This window comes from Heptranchias perlo, chromosome 27, assembly GCF_035084215.1.
Source record: "Heptranchias perlo isolate sHepPer1 chromosome 27, sHepPer1.hap1, whole genome shotgun sequence".
Taxonomy (NCBI): Eukaryota; Metazoa; Chordata; class Chondrichthyes; order Hexanchiformes; family Hexanchidae; genus Heptranchias; species Heptranchias perlo.
The window spans coordinates 39,626,294-39,648,896 of NC_090351.1; the positions used below are offsets into that span (position 1 = coordinate 39,626,294).

Below are 22,603 nucleotides of genomic sequence, written 5' to 3' on the forward strand. Positions count from 1 at the left end.
GATCAGAAGTGAGTCATTTACTCCCCGCCCCATTTCTCCAGCAGTCCCTTTTTCAAACTGTACCAATCGAGCCATGTCTCTGCAACTGCCAGTGCACATCATGCAGGCCTCATCTTGCAGTAGGACTGGAAATCGCTGCTCGTCGACAGGCAGCTGATGAGTGGCAGGTGCTTAGTCACAAAGCCACTATCCACCACTGTATTGAGCAGTAAAGCTGTACTTGCTGCAACTTTTGATGCACACTTTTGGAGATCATTTGTGAAGAGAGTTTTTTTTTTAACGAGGTATTCTAAGCAGTGTGTACCATCTACAAGATGCACTGCAGCAACTCGCCAAGGCTTCTTCGACAGCACCTCCCAAACCCGCGACTTCTATCTGGAAGGACAAGGGCAGTAGGCCACCACCTGCACGTTCCCCTCCAAGTCGCACACCATCCTGACTAGGAAATATATTGCTGTTCCTTCGTCGCTGGGTCAAAATCCTGGAACTCCCTACCTAACAGCACTGTGGGAGTACCCTCATCGCACGGACTGCAGCGGTTCAAGATGGCGGCTCACCACCACCTTCTCAAGGGCAGTTAGAAATGGGCAATGAATGTTGGTCTTGCCAGCGACGCCCACATCCCATAAATGAATTTTAAAAAAGCACAATTGTGAAGCAAGTTTGTTTGACTGCCTTCACTGATCAGTGGAGCTGGGAATGCTCTCGTAATCATTAATGTTTTGTAAGAACTTTGGGGTTGTTCAAAATACAGTTGGATGCTGCAATCGGAGAGTTAGAGAACCAAAGGGATTAGCTTTAATGTGCTGGATGGCCTCTTTTTGGCCCTGATTTTTCTTGTATTTTTATGTTGGTGCATCAGCTTGTCTCTAAGTTGGTAGCACTCTCTCCTGCACTCCAGGACTTGAGCACTTAATCCAAGCTGACACTCTAGAACAATTCTGAGGGAGTGCTGCATTTTTGGAGGCACCATCATTCAGATGAGACATTAAGCCCAGGCCCCAACTACCTGATCAGGTGAATGTACAAAATAATCTGGCAGCACTGTTCAAAGAAAACCAAGGAGCTCTCCTGGTGTCCTGGCCTACATTCTTCCCTCAACCAACACCACCAAAAAAAACAGATTAGGTGACTATTCATTTCATTCCTGTTTTGTGGGACCTTGCTGTGCGCAAAATAGCTTCTGTGTTTGCGTACATAACAGTGACTGCATTTCAAAATTAATGCATTGGTTGTGAAGCACTTTAGCATGTCCTGAGAATGTGATGAGTTGCTCTATAAATGCAAGTTCGTTCTTTTGCCAAATGTACCGGTTGAGGGTCTATCTGAGTTTGCAGCTGTGTTTCATTCCCAGTCATGGCCAGGTTTGTGTTTACCTATTTATGGCACAAAGTTTTGTCACTTGATCCACCAAGAGGCTCCACAGATCTCTTCTCACTCTGCGTTTCTCATCATGGGATCAACAAAGCAATGTGGCCGTGAACCTGTCCTCCATTCCGCAGCCTCCACTCGTACACTGAGTATCGCCTAACTCAGCAGGTTGTGGGAAGCCATGTATTCAGCTGCCCATCTGAAATCTTTTTTTTATTGTGTATCTTTTTCTGTCTGCACCAGACAGTGCGCTATAAGGAATTACATGCAAATAAGTTGAACTACTGTGCATGTGCGTAGGTTGGGTGAGGACAACTACATATCCCCTGGGTAATACCCAGTTTCTAAAAACAGTATTAGAGATTTCTCCTCCATCTCTCCCCACCTGCATTTTACATGTCGCTCAGTTCATTTGTACTCGAGGAAAGTGGAAGATGTAGACTTGCAGAGAAGAATCATAATGTCCTGTATCTATATTGTAACGTGCATTCAGTTCACCATCTGACGTATGTGATACATATTCTTCACTTGTACTTATTATGGTGAAAACTGCAAGAGTTGGCAAGTCCATAGATACTTTAAAAAAAATGTTTAGAAATTTATGTAGAACAGCACTCAATAGTTTCGACCCATTAGATGCAGCCAGCTGTACAAGTAGGTGTTTAAAAGTGGTGGGGGAAGAGGGAAATCGTTGCTGAGTTGCACAAAGAACGAAGTTAGCTGGCAGCAGATTGAACTCTGGCTTTACCTTTTACTATTTCACTGTTCTGCAGTGTCTGATAGCATTTTATAAATGAATCTCCCCCCCACCCCCCCCCCCCCCCCCACACACAAACCAGGAGACAGACACCACTGTTGAATTGCTTGACTGAGCTGATATGAAAAAGCAAAAGTCCCCCCAAAAAGTGGGATTGGGTAATGTGGAATTCTCTGTCCTTGATGTAACCTTTAGTGGTGACGTTATCACCACTGATCAGTTTTGGTTCAAAGTAGCATAAAACAGAGAGAACAAATTAAATGGTGTTGTTGGGTTCTGGGGGGGAGGGGTGTCAAAAAGAAATGACTGGCAAGCTTGTTCCGTTCAGGGTCACTGATTGTATTCACGTTCCAGGGCATTACTGATTAACGAGGCTCCAGTCATTCGTGCCTGACCAGCTGTGAAGCAAAAAGGAAAACTAACTTATCAGGGGAAGGGCAAGAGGGTGGAATTCATTTCTTTAGTCAAAGTGAAGTCAGAAGAATACTTGGTGGAACTGTTTTATTTCAGTTTAAACTTCTGGATGAATTCTAGGCGATTTGGGTATAGTTTAGTGTTCACTGTGGTAAGGATTTGAAAGCTTGTGATGGTGTCTTTGCTCCTCTAAGATGTAATCTGTGGTTATGACTTGCGCAAAGCACCACAAAGCGATGGGGCGTAGGTCAGCACCCACGGTTCCTGACATGAGAAGGTTCTGTTCTCAGCAGGCATGAGGAGTTTTCCAGGTTGAGGGAGGGGCAAATGTACAGCGCAAGTTGGTTTGGAAATGAGCTTCACACCAGTACATGGTTGCAGAGTGCAATTGGCAAATGCCTAGGAAAAGAAAAAAAGACTTGCATTTCTATAGGAATGGGTCACCTGCTTGCTGAGGGATTATGCATAATGTTTACAGAATCTGACACAGAAATTAAAACTGAAAGGAAAATAATGCCAAAACTGCAATGTATCCAAACTGGAAGTCACCAATCCCACCTAGATCAGACTGTGGGACTGTCTGATACAATACCAAACCTACATCTCTGCCCAGACACCAGTTGTATCAAAAGACTCCTCCAATTTCTAGAGAGAATTTTAATGGACAGTGTGCAGGAACCAACTGTTTTGTTGAGTTTTTGTTTCAATGCAAGCATCTTAAAGTCTAGTATTCACTACTCTTTCTGAGCTGCAGTCATTCTCTTCAGTGTGTGTATTAGGATTGGCACTGCATTACACATGCAAAGATAACCTGTCTTTTGGAGGAGATAGAATTTTTAAAAAATCCCTTGTTTACATCCTGCAAGAAAAGGCTTTAACTGTAGCATAGGTTTTTGTTCAAAGCTTTGGCTGCTTTGTACCTTGAAGTTGGCCCTGAGTGCAATGAAAACAGACAGCACTGTAAATATACAGTAGGTCCATCAGCATGTGGAAAGGAGAGTTGACTTCCTTCTGATGGGTACAGACCCAAAATTTTAAGCTGACTCTTCCTTTTCCGATGCTAACTAACGTGTGTTTCCAGCGTTTTGTGTCTTTAGTTCAGGCTGCCAGTATTTGTGGTTTTTCTTTATATCTCCCTGCGAGACTGCTGGCTAACTACAATAATGCACCTGCTGTAGCTTCATATGTTGCACACTGAAGGAACAGCAAGTACAAAGCTAATTTTTATATCCGAGTCCATTGATGTGCCAGGTCTCTTGCATTTAGTTTGACGTCTAGTGTACATTTGTAATTTATCCATGGGGCTGTATTTAAAAGTAGCAATGGTACATTCTTGGAAAATATGTAAACTGAGATTGATTGCTTTTCCTATTGATTGTAAGAAATAATAACCGCAGTTTTCTTCCTGCAGTGATCTAAGGAATAACGAAATCTCGTGGGCAATAGAGGATTCAAATGGTGCTTTCGCTGGATTAGACAAGCTGCGAAAGTTGTGCGTACCTCATTCATCAAACCTTCTGTGGCTCACAAACTGGTGCCTTACTTGCATTTACATTCTGTATTTTCATGCACAGCCTTCTCCCCTCTTCCCCCCCCCCCCCCAACCCCAAACACAAATCTAAGACTGCAATAATTTTCAAGTTAAACCATATTTATACAGCACGAGCTGACTCCCGCCGCCGAGTTATGCACTATTTTATAAGGGCAGGAACTTTATACCATCTAACATAGTGTATTACTCTGCTGCTAAGGTGAATCTGTGCATAATTTGGCCTGTCCCTTTAAAAGCCACAAGGTTCAGTGTTGTAAATACACATCCTGAGGTTAACTACAGGCTTCGGTGCAGTACTGAGGGAGTCATTTGAACTGACTCGTGCTGTGGTACAGTTAAGAGCACCAACTGTGGTCTGGTACCTTGTCCAAGTGGGCATTCTTTGAGTTGACTGGGCCCTTTGACTGCGGAAATGTTAGCCTGCCTTTGCCCAAGATCCACAAACATGCATTTTACAGCAGGGGTCGCTGAATAGTGATCAGGGATGAGAATCCTGGCTGATTTTCCCCTCCCTAGCCCAGGGGTGCAGAAGCCAATTGTGGCACCCACACTGCTGCTCTGCCTGAGACATCATCTCTTGCCCAGGCCTGTTCTTGGTGAGAAACTGCCAGCATGTTTGATGTTAGTGCAGTGTCTGTTTCTCTGAAAACATATTTTGTGTTTATTGGATTTGGCCCCAATGTTTTTATTAGTTCCATCGTTATGGGTGTATTTGTCTGCAGCTGTACTAAGGAAGACTTATTTAACAGCATAAACTGCACGAGGCAACTCCCAGAACCCGAGAGAGAACACCACCTCAGGGACTGGAGTGCATAGTGGACACAGAATAGTATTATGATTTAATTTGATATGTTTCCTTTGTCTTTTATGATTTGGGTGATTATTGTTTGTGCCCCTCTGAAAAGGAGGCACTTTAGTTGATTTTGGTTTTTATGGGTTACACAGAGTAGTAGAACAACAACAGAAGAGCAGCTAGTATAGAAGAGTTTCTAGAAGCTTTCTCTTTGTAATGCTCATTCTGAGCTAAGGAATATAATTTGGTAATTACTCTTTCGTTGTAGGATCCTGCAGGGAAGCAAAATAACATCCATTACAAAGAAAGCATTTTCTGGGCTGGAAACACTTGAATACCTGTGAGTATCTATTGCAAAACATTCCTCAATCATGTAACAATCCCATCACCTCACACCCTAATAAAATGCAACACCAATTAGTGTGAGAATATTATAAATGTGTATTAGAATTCCCACATATTGGTTTCTACTTTCTAATTGCCATTTGCTAAGTAATTCTGTAAGTGAAAGATTTCTGTGGCAGATTTTAATTCCTCATGGTTGCAATCTGGGCCCTCTGGCATACCAATTGGGTAGCCCTGATACATCTGTGCTTATTGTGCAGAGGGAAGAGAGAACACAAATAAATCACTGGCACCTTTTTTCTCTGACCTGTATATATGTGTGTGTGTGGTTTTCACCATCAGAATTTAGACTCGGACACAGATTTTGATTTTTAAAAAAGTGACTGTCCATTTGGTCATTATTCAGATGAAATACACACCTGCTTCAGATGAACAGATCCCACAGGGGCTATTTGAAGAGGTGGGGAGGTCTCCCAGTGTTCTGGCCAAACATTCTCCCCTCAACCAACAGCAACAAAAACAAAATGATTAACCGGTCTTTCATTTCATTGCTGTTTTTGGGGGGGGGGGGGGGGGGGGTCTTGCAGTGTACAAAATGGCTGCTGCACTTTCCTGCATAAGTCACTGCACTTCAAAAATAGATCATTGTGTGTGAGGTGCTAGTATTCTTTTTACTTTCTGGTTTTTAAACAATTTCACTTTTTCTTTCAGAGATTTGAGCAACAATGCCATCATGTCTATTCAAGGAAATTCTTTTGTCCAAATGAGCTTGAAGGAGCTGTGAGTATTTAAAATATTCTAACAAATTAATCAGTACTGCACAAAGTAATTTAATTAGAAAGCCTTTTCCTGGATGAATGCACTCACTCCACATTCATGTGTAAAGCCCTCTCTACCGATTCCTCCGTGACGCCTGCTCATTGTTTAGTGAGAGCTGTCAGGGGTCAGCTCTATATACAAATTAGAAATCTGGAGTGATGTCGGCAAACCCAGGAGGCCTTGAGTGAGTGTATGAGTAGCGAGGGCTGTAATGAGAAATGGCGAGCAGGTAAATGAAAGAAAATGATTCAGCTTCCTTCTTGTGCAGTCCACCATATCCTGAGATTGAAGCAGTATAATTGCAGTCTTAACGTTCAGCAGTGGGGGGCGGGGGGGCACCCTGTAGCTCAGGCAATATGAAACCTGTAATTGGCAAGCTTTAGGATAAAGGGCAGCTGTGAAATTTAACTTGCTCGTTAAAACGTCAAAAGGCATCGCTGGAGTCTGTGTCCAGGATGACGAGCAAATCCTGGACCCTGAAATTAGGCAGTGGGATACGAGCTTATGAATGTTTCGTATGCTCGTCTGTAATTCCTCTCCCCGTTATTTTAGTGGAGACATTAATCCATTTATTTTAAGCAGGTTAAGTTGTAATGTATTCGCTGCAATTTCAAGGCTTTGGTAATTTTGCCAACAGAAGCTGCTGGAGCCATAGGTGGATTGACCTGGGTAAATCGCTCGTGAGTTATGATCATCTTCACGCACATAGGAGCAGGAGTTGGCCATTCAGCCCCTCGAGCCTGTTCCACCATTCCATTAGATCATGGCTGATCTGTACCTTAACTCCATCTACCTGCCTTGGTTCCATAACCCTTTAATACCCTTGCCTAACAAAAACCTTATCAGTTTCAGTTTTGAAATGACTGGGATGCAGCTCCTGTATCATGGTTCTGTTACATGTTATTAGTAAATTGGGGAAACTATCATTAGTTTTAAGACAAAGGATGTATTGTTCAGATTCACCACCACCTCGGAGTAACTAGGGTTTGGCAATAAATGCAGGCCTTGCCAGTGACTCCCTCCCAACCTGAGAGTCAATTTTAAAAAAAATTGCAGTCTGCTTCCACTGAGATCGCTGGGTGAACGCTTTATCTTTTCAATCTCATGTACAATGTTGTGTATTCAGTGTTCAGTATATTTGCTGCTAATGCCGTGTATTTGTTGCGCAGTGTATTCACCACTTATCTGCTGCCATATTGGCCATAGGACCATCATATATGATGCATTCTGTCTCACTTGTGTCATGCCACCTGTACTGTGCTCAGCATCCCCCTGGTGTGACAATCATGTTCTAAGCTAAATGCAGTGTGAGCCCTGACAGTAATTGTTGTTCTGTCACAAAGCTGCTTGCAGTTGACTCTTTTGGTTTATGTCTTCCTTAGAGCTACCTGTTTGAAATGCTTTCTGTAATACACTGCTATGCATCTAACGCTTCACAGTTACATGTTTCTGATGTGCTATCCACAGGGATCTGAACACGTCCAGTCTCCTGTGTGACTGTCAGCTGAAGTGGTTGCCTCAGTTTCTGGTGGAGAAACAGTTTCAATACATGGTCACTGCCAGCTGTGCTCACCCTGTGTGGCTGGCAGGGAAAAGTATTTTCAATATTGATGCAGAGGACTTTATTTGCGGTTTGTATAATTTGTGCTTATTGTGACTTAATTCATGGGTAACATGCCTGGCAGATGCCTGCCTGCCTCTTGTTTTGTGATTTATTTTTCTCGCTGTATTTTCTGCTGAATCTGAAAAAGTTAAATGAAGGTGTCAGTAGGTGGAAAGTGCAAACTGAGCCTAATGACAGCTTGTGCGTATGATGTACTTTGTTACAAACATTTGGAATCTGAAGATAAAAGGCATTGGTGGTTAGCTATTCATTTGATTTGATTGTATATGGGGAATCTGTTAATTGTATACAGTTGATTAAACCTTTTGAGGGGTATACAGAATAACTTTATATATTCCTGGAACTATTTACCTGTGTACCAGGGTAATGTAACTGGTGTCACTCAGTATTGGGAGTTTCAGCAGGTTCCCTTATGTGAACTTTTAACTCCTAGAATTAATTGAAGAAGATGTTAAATGTCCCCACCACTTATATCGTCCACGCTTATCCTGGGCAGCCACCTATATCAGGCAAATGGCACTAACCACTTGTCATTTTCATTGAATTCAATGATATAGGCACTGCTTATAACACATTAAGCATCGCCAGCTATTTCAGGCAATTCATTAAGCTTTTCGCAGCTAGTTAGTGCGATTAAGTACAGTTAACTATTCACCCGAGGAGCTGAGTGCTGTCCACTCCTTTTTATCTGTTATTAATGCCCCAGGAACAGCTGATTGAAGCTGCCCAAAGTCTCCACTTTCCAACTGGAATAGTTGTTAACGTTGTGAACAGTTGATGGAAGCTGCCTGAAGTCTCCATCAGTTGATTTCCGATTTTGGATCGATTTAGCATCATGCAATATGGTCCCCTCCACTTTTTCACTAGATTAGGGATCCTACCTCCTTACCTTTTCAAAATCTTAGGGCTTAGAGAGTCCGATTGATTTAGTACATCCACCGTGTATAGCGGGCAAATCACATTCACACAAACACGCCAGCTATATGTGGTGGGGATTGTACTGCTGTCCTGCTTGTTTCAGTGTACACTTGATGCTGTTCTTTTAGGGGTGCTTAAGTTCAAGATGCATTTGGAGAACCAAACGCCATCTGAGCTGATATTTCCCTCGGAAGGGGGGAGTTCACCTATCCTGGTTGTGGTCTGAGGGGGCAAAACCTCATCTAGTGGCTCCCCAACCCAGGATTGGTATCCGTTAAGTTATTCACAGCCCCTTAATATCCAGCCCAACGACCTTTGATGGTTCAGGTGTGCCTGGATGGTGAGAAGTCAGAGGAAAAGAACAGAAGCAAAGCAAAAAAAATTACTTTGTGGGCAGAGTGGATTAAGAAAACCTACTTTGTATTTGCTAGGATTCCACTGTATAAAGAGGTTCATTGGGCAACGGGTGAAACTGATGTCTGCTGCAGTCATTTATTAGTAATTATTTAGTGACTATCTATCTAGATTATATATTAAAAATCTTGCATTTGCACACACTTCCTGTCGGCCTTTTCCATTATAAGTTCCCATGTTCACATTTACACTGGAAGCTGCTCGTGTAAACTGGTCCCACTGTAATTGCAGCCTTTCACTGCTGGGGGACACAATTGTGTCCAACATGTTTACAGAGGCAGTTTCCATTATAAATGTGGACATAGGAATTTATGATAGAAATATTTAAAAAAAGGGCAGAACATCTCGCACACCCTGGCCCAATTATCCACTGTCTCCAACCCTGCTTCAGCTGAAGACTGCACTTGGCTTTGACAACCGTGGGAGATCAACTAATTCCTGATAGGACCAACAGGAAAAAAAATTCTGGTAAAAGAAATTTTCACACAAATGAAAATTGATGTTGAGCTTGTCCTGAAGAAGAGTAACTGTTAGCAGACATGAAGTTTCAGAATAAAAGCAAGCTTAGACTGTTTGATATAGGCATAACCGCGTCACGGTCAGCCCAAAATCATTAAAATGTAGAGCAGTGTATTAGTAAGGGAATATATTAAATTTTTAAAAATAACAGGACAGAGATTTGATGTGTGGGATGAATTTGCTTTTACAGTCTGCTAGTTGAAGTTGCTTAATTCAAATTATCTGATAATGCAACTCTTTTTTAGCACTGAATTCCCACTTGTGTTGTTTTTGTGGTTTTATTTGTATTATTGGATCCTTCAACTTTTTTATTTGCACAAAAAGTAACTTCAAGTTGCCAGGAGCAGACTGTAAACAAGAACATATTAAACTTGTTCACAAGTAGAGCAGTCTGATTGTATAAAACACAAACTGTTGATGCGTTTTCAGTTTGTGTATCGTTGCTTAACTGTTAGGATTCTTTACTCTGCAGATGCTTTCCCAAAGCCGGTGATCATCACCCATCCCGAAACCACCGTGGCACTGAGGGGGATGAACGTCAGCTTTACCTGCACGGCCGGTAGCAGCAGCGACTCTCCCATGGCTGCTGCTTGGAGGAAGGACAGCGAGCTGCTGTACGACGCAGAGATCCAGAATTACTCCAGCTTGCAAGAGCAGGATGGCGAGTTTGTTGAATACACCACCGTGCTGCAGCTGCGTAATGTCAACTTCACAGACGAGGGCCGGTACCAGTGTGTCGTCACAAATTACTTTGGCTCCAATTACTCCAACAAGGCAAAGCTCACTGTGAATGGTATGCGGGTTTGCTTCCAGGAAGAGGGGGGTGCGCAGTCTGTCGGTACTTAAATCACTGAAATCTGATTTGCTTTTTGTTCCATAATCCCGCATGCAAATAGACACACGTCTACAAGCAGTAGTGCGAATTTTATTAATGCCCCAAGTGAAACTTGTAAACAATTTTACAACACCAAGTTATAGTCCAGCAATTTTATTTTAAATTCACAAGCTTTCGGAGGCTTCCTCCTTCGTCAGGTAAAATTTACCTGACGAAGGAGGAAGCCTCCGAAAGCTTGTGAATTTAAAATAAAATTGCTGGACTATAACTTGGTGTTGTAAAATTGTTTACAATTGTCAACCCCAGTCCATCACTGGCATCTCCACACCAAGTGAAACTGACTGTATTGCAATCCCCTGGTGCCAGTCAGCTTCACAAGTACTATTTAAATAAAAGAATCTGCAACTGGTAGCCATACATTCAGTTTATAGTGATTTTGTTTTTGAATAGTTGTTTAAAAGACTCTGTTATGCCTAAAAATGTAATCTTTTCTCTCCTCACTTTTTGAAGTATTTTCTCTCTCACCGATTCTCCTCTGCTCTCCGGGTTTAAACCTAGTTGCTTCTTCCAGAAGGGGTGTGAGCAGCATGGGTGAACTCATTCTCCATTTCATTTTGTTTTCCTTTACTCCCTCTTTTCCCCCCCCCCCCCCCCGCCCCCCGGCCCCCTTCCTAATCTTTTCTCTCTTTCTCGGCCCCCCCAAAAAAGACAGAACATGAGAAATCATGGTTATGCCCCCCTCCCTCGTCACACAGCTTGCTGGAACACCAATGCACAGTTATCATGATGCGAGTTTTATACCATGGCTCTGTTATAAATCATTTATCCATTGGTACATTTACAAAACATGATAGGACAAGAACAGAGCACCATTATGGTGATCAGCTGAATGCCAAGCCAGTGAAAGCTTAAATAAAATGATCCGGTCCATTTCATATGGGGTATTAATAGGATTTGTGGTGTACATCTGGCCGTGTACTATATAAAACCCACCTCCGTGCACGCTAAGTGATTCCCTTCTTTCTGACCAGATTTTTACAGAAATACAGACCGATGTTGCGTTTGCATGCACTTCCTGTCAACCTATTCCATTATAAATTCCTATGTCCACATTTTTAATGGAAACTGCCTATGTAAACTTGTACTGTAATTATACCCTCCCTCCCTCGTTGGAGGTGCTGCCCATCACCACTGGATGTAATTGCAGTGCGACAAATTTACTTTGACAATTCCCATTAATAATGTGGACATAAGAATTTATAATGGAAATATAAAATTAAGGACAGAATGTATGACTTTAAAACGGGGGGACTAAGTAATGTCTCTGCACCCTGGCCCAATTGTCTCTGCTCTCTAACCCACTCAGAACAAAAGCTCTCATCACACATCCACGTTCTGCTTGGATTTTATATGGACCTGGGTAATGTTCAGTTGTCTCAGCAGTTCCTCTGGTTTTGAGGCTTTGTGCACTTTCTTGCATCCTTGGAATCCAGGTGACTGGACTATAGGTTTCACCTTGGGTTCTCTACTACAGACTACACTTGGGTCTTGACTCCCGATGTGCAATGCCACAGGACTAAGTAGAACATAATAAATACAGTTTCACTTTTCCATGGCAAACTTTATGTGGAATAGTGAACACATAATTGCCCCAATATTCCAGCGCATATGGCACCTGTCTATTTGTACAACCAGAAATGTTTTGCATTAAATGAGCTTGTGTGGATTATTTTGATGTCCCTTCTTAAATGGTGTTATAGCAGTAGAGTTTATTTAGCATCCCTTTCTCTGTAACCTGCTCCAGCCTTACAATCCTCCGAGATCTCTGTGCTCCTCCAATTCTGACCTCTTGCACATCCCCGATTTTAATCACTCCTCCATTGGCGGCCGTGCCTTCAGCTGCCTAGGTCCTAAGCTCTGGAATTGCCTCCCTAAACCTCTCCGCCTCTCTATCCCCCTCTTCCCCCTTCAAGACGCTCCCTAAAATCTACCTCTGATCGAGTGTTTGGTTACCTGTCCTAATATCTCCTTATGTGGCTTGGTATCAAATTTTGTCTGATAATCGCTCCTGTGAAGCGCCTTGGGATGTTCTACAATGTCAAAGGCGCTATATAAATGCAAGTTGTTGTTGTTGTCACAATCATTTACTGCTTTTTTTTTTGTTCTTTTTAGAACTCCCCTCGTTTATGAAAACCCCAATGGATTTAACGATCCGGACGGGCGCAATGGCGCGGCTGGAGTGCGCCGCAGAAGGTCACCCGATGCCGCAGATTGCTTGGCAGAAAGATGGCGGCACGGACTTCCCGGCGGCACGGGAGCGGCGTATGCATGTCATGCCAGAGGATGACGTTTTCTTCATTGCGAACGTGAAGATCGAGGACATGGGCATGTACAGCTGTATGGCACAAAACACGGCAGGGGGCATTTCCGCAAACGCCACATTAACCATCCTAGGTGAGGAGTTGGCTTTTGTGAAAACTGCTGTTAACACATAATGTGCCACGGGTTAAATGTGTAAAACTTTGGAATACTGTTGAGAACAAAGATGGCTTGACGTGCAGGGTGATCCGAGATTAGAACAGATTCTGTACAGAGGGAGGGAAATGGAGAGAAGACTAGCTTCCCTTTAAACATTAATATTTGTCGCTGTGACCAAGGTTGTGATTGGATTTGAACTGAAATTCCTTGACCAAAGTGGATGTTCTTTATTGTCAAGTTAGCAGTGTAATAAAACTTGTGGAGCCTTTTATTCCCTTCCTCCTATAGCACTGATTCAGCTCTGATTCAAAGTGTCTTTCATAATCTGGTCACTGCAGTGACAATTTCACTCACTTCTGGAAAGAGGTTGGCCTCTGTGATCACAGTAATGATGTTCATTCCAGCTGCAGAGTGCTGACCAGAGCTTTGAGGCTGTGGGATTGCTTGCACCTGAAGTTTGAGAAGTTTAAAGCAATTTTGTATCATGGTATGGTACAGCACAGGAAGAGGCAATTCGGCCCATCGTGCCTGTGCTGGCTCTTTGAAAGAGTTATCCAATCATTCCCACTCCCCTGCTCTTTCCCCATAGCCCTGTAAAATAATAGATTGTCACCCGGCTGGACTAATCTGGTTAATTTGCACTCCTTCTTCTCTCTCCCACCCAGAAACTCCCTCCTTTGTGCGGCCATTAGAAGACCGGACCGTTGCCAGAGGAGAGACTGCTGTTTTGCAGTGTATAGCTGGGGGCAGCCCCACTCCGCGCCTAAACTGGACCAAGGACGATGGCCCTTTAACCGTAACAGAGAGGCACTTCTTTGCTGCTGCCAACCAGCTTCTGATCATTGTGGATGCTGGCCCAGAGGACGTTGGGAAATACACATGCGTCATGTCCAACACACTCGGGACCGAGCGTGGTCACATTTGCCTGAACGTGATTCCATCTTCTAACTGCGACTCCATGCAGAAAAGCTCGATCTTTGAGGAGGATGGCTGGACAACTATTGGAATTGTGATCATAGTCGTAGTGGTTTGTGTGGTTGGCACATCTCTGGTCTGGGTGATTGTCATATACCACATGAGACGGAAGAGTGAGGATTACAGTATTACAAACACAGGTGGGCAGGCTTCAATGCGTGTGAGAGTCATTTCATTTTTGTACTACCACTGTAAATTCCTATGTCCACGTTTATAATGGAATCTGCCTATGTAAACTGGTCATGCTATAATTACACCCTCCTGCCAGTAGTGGTGCTGCAGCGCCTCCATAGATAGGAGGATGTAATTACAACTCATTCCATTACAAAGGTGGACTTGGGGATTTATAATGGAAACATTTGGCAGTACACACAAGTATCTAATATATTAATAGATATCAACGCCCTCTGAATTATCACAGAGCACTAATTTGGCAGTACACACAAGTATCTAATATAGTTCTGCCAGGACCACTTGGCTCCAGACCTCATTACAGCCTTGGTCCAAACATGGACAAAAGAGCTGAATTCCAGAGGTGAGGTGAGAGTGACTGCCCTTGACATCAAGGCAGCATTTGATCGAGTGTGGCACCAAGGAGCCCTAGTAAAATTGAAGTCAGTGGGAATCGGGGAAAACTCTCCAGTGGCTGGAATCATACCTAGCACAAAGGAAGATGGTAGTGATTGTTGGAGGCCAATCATCTCAGCCCCAGGACATTGCTGCAGGAGTTCCTCAGGGCAGTGTCCTCGACCCAACCATCTTCAGCTGCTTCATCAATGACCTTCCCTCCATCATAAGGTCAGAAATGGGGATGTTCGCTGATGACTGCACAGTGTTCAGTTCCATTCGCAACCCCTCAAATAACGAAGCAGTCCGAGCCTGCAAGCAGCAAGACCTGGACAACATCCAGGCTTGGGCTCATAAGTGGCAAGTAACATTCGCACCAGATAAGTGCCAGGCAATGACCATCTCCAACAAGAGAGAGTCTAACCACCTCCCCTTGACATTCAACAGCATTACCATCGCCGAATCCCCCACCATCAACATCCTGGGGGTCACCATTGACCAGAAACTTAACTGGACCAGCCATATAAATACTGTGGCTACGAGAGCAGGTCAGAGGCTGGGTATTCTGCGGCGAGTGACTCACCTCCTGACTCCCCAAAGCCTTTCCGCCATCTACAAGGCACAAGTCAGGAGTGTGATGGAATACTCCACTTGCTTGGATGAGTGCAGCTCCAACAACACTCAAGAAGCTCGACACCATCCAAGATAAAGCAGCCCACTTGATTAGCACCCCATCCACCACCCTAAACATTCACTCCCTTCACCACCGGCGCACTGTGGCTGCAGTGTGTACCATCCACAGGATGCACTGCAGCAACTCGCCAAGGCTTCTTCGACAGCACCTCCCAAACCCGCGACCTCTACCACCTAGAAGGACGAGCAGCAGGCACATGGGAACAACACCACCTGCACGTTCCCCTCCAAGTCACACACCATCCCGACTTGGAAATATATCGCCGTTCCTTCATTGTTGCTGGGTCAAAATCCTGGAACTCCCTTCCTAACAGCACTGGGAGAACCGTCACCACACGGACTGCAGCGGTTCAAGAAGGCGGCTCATCACCACCTTCTCGAGGGCAATTAGGGATGGGCAATAAATGCTGGCCTTGCCAGCGACGCCCACATCCCGTGAACGAATAAAAAAAAAATCTCACACTGGGGTCCAGAGGGCCGATAAACTGGTCAAGCTTCAGTTTGAATGGTTCAATGAGATTGACCAATGTTCACTTACCATTTTTCTCTTCAGGTGCTGAATACTCGTTGTACTTTGTTTTTATTTGCAAACCCTGGTACAATTATCCCCCGCCATTAATCCCATTTCTCCAGAGGTTTACCCTTAGGTTGTGACTGCCCATGCGCGTTGACATGGGAGACCAACTAGTACTACAGGAGATCGCAGGGGTGGTTTTATTCTGTGTTTGGTCAGTATATAGTGCAATTTTTCTCAAATGGGAATATTCAATACGTAAAAAACTCCAGAACCCCTCGAACCCAAGTAGGAGTCTGCCTACATAATAGTCACTGCGTTTCAAAGTAATTTATTCTAAGAATTACTTTCTGGTGTCTGAAGATGCAAGGTATTATTATTGCAATTCTTTCTTTCCTTGTTTAAAATGGGCTCTGGGACTCCTGGCTTCTCTACTTTCCCAAGTGACACATGTAAAGCCACATTAATGGCACCAATATAATTTGCATAAATGCATCAAATGTTATTCAAAGACCACCAGTCTGTGTGGGACATCTCCGCTGTAGAGGTGTGTCGGAGCTAGTGGTCTCTATGGTAGGATGGCCAATGTGGATTAAGAGACGACAGACTCATCGGGGGTGGTTTAAAGGCTCAGCTTGTAATTGGACTGCTATCTGTGGCCATGAGGTGTAACGAGATGTATAAAGTAGTTAGTGTACTCAGTCTGCTGACCCCTGTAATGAATGCTTCTTATTTAAGAACAACATGTACCAATATAGCGCCGTGTCTACAGTAAGCATCTGCCAAGATATATGTTGTCGTGTAAACTTGATTATTTATTGGAATAAGACCAATGCAATATTTGTTCAGTGAATTAAATACCTGTATTGTAAAGAAAGGGTTCCTTCAGGTACAACGTGAATAGATGGGCTTAAATTGAGAAGTTTATTGCTAAGTGGAATGTTTTAACAAGTTTCTTCTATTTCCCAGATGAAATGAATTTACCTGCCGACATTCCGAGCTATCTGTCTTCCCAAGGAACTCTGTCTGAGCCTCAGGAAGGCTACAGCAATTCGGAGGCTGGAAGCCACCAGCAACTCATGGCATCCACTGCCCATGGATACGTTCACAAAGGAACTGATGGTGAGTAAAGGTGTTAGGATGGTGCTTCCGGCTTGGGGTGCCGCAGAATTCTGGGGTGCCCTGGCTATGGGCAATGGGTTCAAATATCAGGGGTCCAAAGGTAAAATGGGGAAGTTAGAAGTAAGAGAGGAACTTTTCCACCCAGTGGAAAATCAAGTTGTGGAATGGGTTACCAGGGAATGGCATTGAAGCAGACGGTATAGATGGGTTCTGGAGATAACTGGACACTTCTCTGGAAGGCGATGGGACAGGGTGAGGTAGTGGGTAGGTGGGCCAAACGGCTTACATCAGCTTCTGGGAGGAAATTCTGCTGTAGTTGCAGTGTACTGTTAACTCTTATTTTGGTGATATAATACCGATGTGTCTAATTGCTATGCCTTGACTGTTTTGCATAGAATTTACAGCATAGAAACAAGCCGTTTGGCCCAACCAGTCTGTACCAGTGTTTATGCTCCACATGAGCCATTGATTTAATTATATTCTAGTCTCTCAGTTTATTACTGAAAATGTTAAGAAATTATATCATCTGGTCTTATGCAATCCTATGGGTTTTGGGACACATCAGGAGAGGGGAGGCTAGTTATGCACGTCAAGTGATGCATTCTGGATAACCATTGCCTCCAGGAGCTTTGCATTAGGAATAGGAGAGAATTTTCCAGAGTGTACCCTAAAATGTCATGAACAGTTGCAGAAAAGAATCAAATGTAAACAATCTTACAACACCAAGTTATAGTCCAACAATTTTATTTGAAAATCACAAGCTTTCGGAGGCTTCCTCCTTCGTCCTTCACCTGACGAAGGAGGAAGCCTCCGAAAGCTTGTGATTTTCAAATAAAATTGTTGGACTATAACTTGGTGTTGTAAGATTGTTTACATTTGTCTACCCCAGTCCATCACCGGCATCGCCACATCAGAAAATAATCAGTAAGGCTAATGGAATGCTGGCCTTTATATCTAGAGTACAAGGGGGCAGAAGTTATGCTGCAGCTATACAAGACCCTGGTTAGACCGCACCTGGAGTACTGTGAGCAGTTCTGGGCACCGCACCTTCGGAAGGACATATTGGCCTTGGAGGGAGTGCAGTGTAGGTTTACTAGAATGATACCCGGACTTCAAGGGTTAAGTTACGAGGAGAGATTACACAAATTGGGATTGTATTCTCTGGAGTTTCGAAGGTTAAGGGGTGATCTGATCGAAGTTTATAAGATATTAAGGGGAACAGATAGGGTGGATAGAGAGAAACTATTTCCGCTGGTTGGGGACTTTAGGAGTAGGGGGCACAGTCTAAAAATTAGAGCCAGACCTTTTCAGGAGTGAGATTAGAAAACATTTCTACACACAAAGGGTGGTAGAAGTTTGGAACACTCTTCCGCAAACAGCAATTGATGCTAGCTCAATTGCTAATTTTAAATCTGAGATAGATAGCTTTTTGGCAACCAAAGGTATTAAGGGATATGGGCCAAGGGCGGGTATATGGAGTTAGATCACAGATCAGCCATGATCTTATCAAATGGCGAAGCAGGCACGAGGGGCTGAATGGCCTACTCCTGTTCCTATGTTCCTAAAATGGGCACAGGTATTTTTTCCCCCCCCCTCATTTGTTGCCTCTGCAGGTGTTAGTAATACTTGCTGCTGGGGAAATTGTGCACGATTTACACCATTTAACGAGTAGGGTGAGCATTGATGGGCCGGATGGTCACTTTGTTGCACCTTTCATATTAAAACTGCAGCTGGATGTTGAAGTCCTATGGTGGTCGGCCCATGTAATGTCAAGGTCAGCCTCCATATAGTGTGCAAGATGTTTCATTTGTGCTCTCCTGGGGGTGGGGGGAGGGGGGGGTTTAGTAAATGCTTTCTCCTGTTTGCACAATATGTTGGCAGGAGCCTGGCGGAGAGTGAACTTGAAAATAAACATGAAGTGGGAGTGGTAGACTGAAGGCAAAAATAGCTCAGTGGATTTGCTTGTGGGTATGAACATAAGAAGTTGGAGGAGGAGTAGGCCATACGACCTATCAAGCCTGCTCCGCCATTCAATATGATCATGGCTGATCTTCTACCTCAACTCTACTTTCCCGCCCTATCCCCATACCCCTTGATTCCCTTAGTGTCCAGCCTGGTTTGTTCGTGTCTTTGATCACCTGGACTACTTAAAAACTCTAGCTGGAAAATCAAATCTACAACGGCAAACCTCATGACGTGCTAATTTAGTCATGAAACTTTGCTTCGTCCCAATAGGTATTTGCTACGTAGACACTGGGAGTGAGACAGACGCCGACATCCTGACCACCCCCCTCACAACAAACCTGCATGGGAGGATGGGATCCTTGTATGCAGGAAGGAGCAGCTTCCACCCGAGTGAGCCTCGCGAAGGACTTGCACAGCAGGCCAATCCAGGTACATATTTACAGGCGCAGCTTAACTTTCTGACAGGTACTGGGACCAGCTTACTTACATAATTAGAACGTAAAATACAGTGTAAGAAAAGCCCATTCAGCTCAGAGAACTCGGTCGACACTGAGTCCGCACGAGGATTTTCTATCATGGGCATATTTCCATCGTGTGTCAGATTGGCTCAGTGGGTAGAACTCTCGCCTCTGGTCAGAGGCCAATTGGTTCAAGCCTTACTCGAGGACTTGAGCACATAATCTAGGCTGACTCTCCAGTGCAGTACTGGGGGAGTGCTGCATTATCGCAGGAGCCATCTTTTGGATGAGATGGTAAACTGATTTTGGGTAAATGTATACAATCCCATGACACTATTTCTTCCATAATCTTCCAATCATCTGTAGATACGGGGGTGGTGCCACAGGACTGGAGAATTACAAATGTTACACCCTTGTTCAAAAAAGGGTATAAGGATAAACCCAGCAACTACAGGCCAGTCAGTTTAACCTCAGTGGTATGAAATTTTTAGGAACGAAAATCCGTGACAAAATTAACAGTCACTTGGACAAGTGAGATTAATTAAGGAAAGCCAGCACGGATTGTTAAAGGCAAATCGTGTTTAACCAACTTGATTGAGTTTTTTGATGAGGTAACAGAGAGGGTCGATGAGGGCAATGTGGTTGATGTGGTGTATATGGACTTTCAAAAGGCGTTTGCTGCATAATAGGCTTGCCATCAAAGTTGAAGCCCACGGAACAAAAGGGGCAGAAGCGGCATGGATGCAAAATTGACTAAGTAACAGGAAACAGAGTAGTGGTGAACGGTTGTTTTTCAGATTGGAGGAAGGTGTACAGTGGTGTTCCCCAGGGCTAGGTACTAGAACCACTGATTTTCTTGATAAATTAATAACTCGGACTTGGGTATACAGGGGACAATTTCAAAATTTACAGATGACACAAAGCTTGAAAGTGTAGTGAACAGTGAGGAGGATAGTGATAGACTTCAAGAGGATATAGACGGGCTGATGGAATGGGCAGACGCGTGGCAAATGAAATTTAATGCAGAAAAATGTGAAGTGATAAGTGACACATTTTGGTAGGAAGAACGAGGAGAGGCAATATAAAGTAAATGGTAAAATTCTAGAGGGGGTTCAGGAACAGAAATCTGGGGGTATATGTACACATCGTTGGTGGCAGGGCAGGTTGAGAAAGCGGTTAAAAAAGCATTTGGGATTCTTGGCTTTATAAATAGAAGCAGAGAGTACAAAAGCAAGGAAGTTATGATGGACCTTTTTAAAACACTGGTTTGGCCACAACTAGAGTATTGTGTCCAATTCTGGGCACCGCATTTTAGGAAGGATGTGAAGACCTTAGAGAGGGTGCAGAAAAGATTTACTAGAATGGTGCCAGGGATGAGGGACTTCATTTCCGTGGATAGACTGGAGAAGCTGGGATTGTTCTCCTTGGAGCAGAGAAGGTTCAGAGGAGATTTGATAGAGGTGTTCAAAATCATGAAGGGTCTAGACAGAGTAGATAGAGAGAAACTGTTCCCATTGGCGGAAGGGTCAAGAACCAGAGGACATAGATTTAAGGTGATTGGCAAAAAAAACCAAAGTCGACATGATTAAAAACTTTTTTTTATACAGCGAGTGGTTATGATCTGGAATGCACTGCCTGAGGGGGTGTGGTGGAGGCAGATTCAATCGTGGCTTCCAAAAGGGAATTGGATAAGTACTTGAAGGCAAAAAAATTGCAGGGCAATGGAGATAGGGTGGGGGAGTGGGACTAGCTGGATTGCTCTTGCAGAGAGCTGGCACGGACTCGACGGACCGAATGGCCTCCTTCCGTGCAGTAACCATTCTGTGATTCTATTTGAAGAGCAGGGGAGCTCTGCTGCTGTCCTAACCAACACACCTTTCTCAACCAACACTGCCAAAACAATATAACTGTTCATTACTGTTTGTAAGAAAGAACTTGCATTTCTATAGCTCCTTTCACGACCTCGGGACGTCCCAAAGCACTTTACAGCCAATGAAGTACTTTTGGAAGTGTAATCACTGTTGTAATGTAGGAAATATGGCAGAGAATTTACACACAGCAAGGTCCCACAGCTATGTGATGATTAATCTATTTTAGGGATGTTGGTTGAGGGATAAATATTGGCCAGAACAATGGGGATAACTCCCCTGCTCCTCTTCGACTAGTGCTGTGGGTACTTTTACATCCACCTGAGGGCAGACAGGGCCTCTGTTTAGCTTCTCATCCGAAAGACGGCACCTCCAACATTGCAGCACTCTCTCAGCATTGCACTGGAGTGTCAGCCTAGATTATGTGCTCAAGTCCTAGAATGGGATTTGAACGCACAACCTTCTGACTTAAAGGCGAGAGATCTTGCGTACAAAATGGCTGCTGCGTTTGCCAATGTAGCAACAGTGACTGTGGGCTTCAAAGTAATTCATTCTGTGTGAAGTGCTTTCCAACATCCTGAGGCACAGTATAAATGTAGATCTTTCTATTCCACAAAGAAGCCAGCTAAAACTGCCGACATCACTGGAGTGGTGCTTAAATAATTTTTCCCCCCCCCCCCTCCCTCCTAAATCTGTTCTTTCAGGTGGTACTTCTGGGCCGTTGGTGATCTGCTCGGATTGTTACGACAATGCTAACATATACGCAAAGAACAGAGAGTACTGTCCGTACACATTCCTTGGGGAGGAGGATCCCCTGGAGCATGCTCTGACCAACATTATGGGTCAGCTTCCAAAGGACAGCTTCGCAGTACATGCTCAGCATGAGGGCACGGCCATAGACAGTCTGATCACAGAAGCTGACATGTCCGTTTATCTAACAAACCACGATAGGATATGCAACCCAACAACCGCTGGTCAGCAGCACCGCAGGGGTAAGTCACTCGTTCTCGCGTGTAAAGCCGTGTGTCCAACCAGCAACTGCCGTCCGCGTGAGGCAGAATAGCGAGTAATTGAAACTACCAACACCCTTTCATTTGACTCTTAACGCACGGCCCACATCTTACAGTAAGCAAGGCTCAGAGGAAGCTAATTACTGCTGTTATATATTTTTTTTAAAAGCTGCAAGTGCTGAAAAATCTGAAAGCAAAAGTGCAAAAAAGTTGGAAATGCACAAAGTCAGCGTCTGAAAGAGAAGAACTAGATTAACGTTTTGGGGTGAATGTTCTGATGAGAGTCCTACGTAACATCAGCTTTTGTGCTTCACACTAATTAGTTCTTTGGGACGTTGCACGATCTGTATATGGCACTGTATAAAGGGGAGCCTTGTTTCCCAACCATGCTAATACTACCTTTCCGTTCGAGATGCTGCTGTGGATTTCCAATGCTGCTATTCTGTCCATATTGGGAGTAGTATTTTCCTTTGCCCTGGTTGTTTGTCCTTCTAAGGATTGCTTTCTGCAGCCAGGTTTAGTTGGCACTTTACCTTTTACAGTGTGAAGCTACTTCACCTTTCAACAGTCACTCAGTTCCTCTCATGTTGCC

General features: G+C 43.9%; 1 protein-coding gene across 2 annotated transcripts in view; it reads left to right on the plus strand.

Annotated features, from left to right (window-relative positions):
• Positions 1-22,603, plus strand: part of lrig2 (leucine-rich repeats and immunoglobulin-like domains 2) — an 82,788-nt gene that overhangs the window by 51,249 nt on the left and 8,936 nt on the right. The window contains exons 8-17 of one of the 2 annotated variants that reach the window (XM_068007717.1): positions 3,954-4,034; positions 5,156-5,227; positions 5,944-6,012; positions 7,519-7,682; positions 9,999-10,319; positions 12,534-12,815; positions 13,505-13,954; positions 16,558-16,710; positions 18,946-19,104; positions 21,706-21,993. In XM_068007717.1, the coding sequence (XP_067863818.1) occupies positions 3,954-4,034; positions 5,156-5,227; positions 5,944-6,012; positions 7,519-7,682; positions 9,999-10,319; positions 12,534-12,815; positions 13,505-13,954; positions 16,558-16,710; positions 18,946-19,104; positions 21,706-21,993 (2,039 nt within the window). The remainder of the gene's footprint in view (positions 1-3,953; positions 4,035-5,155; positions 5,228-5,943; positions 6,013-7,518; positions 7,683-9,998; positions 10,320-12,533; positions 12,816-13,504; positions 13,955-16,557; positions 16,711-18,945; positions 19,105-21,705; positions 21,994-22,603) is intronic. The other variant, XM_068007718.1, reaches the window with a different exon arrangement.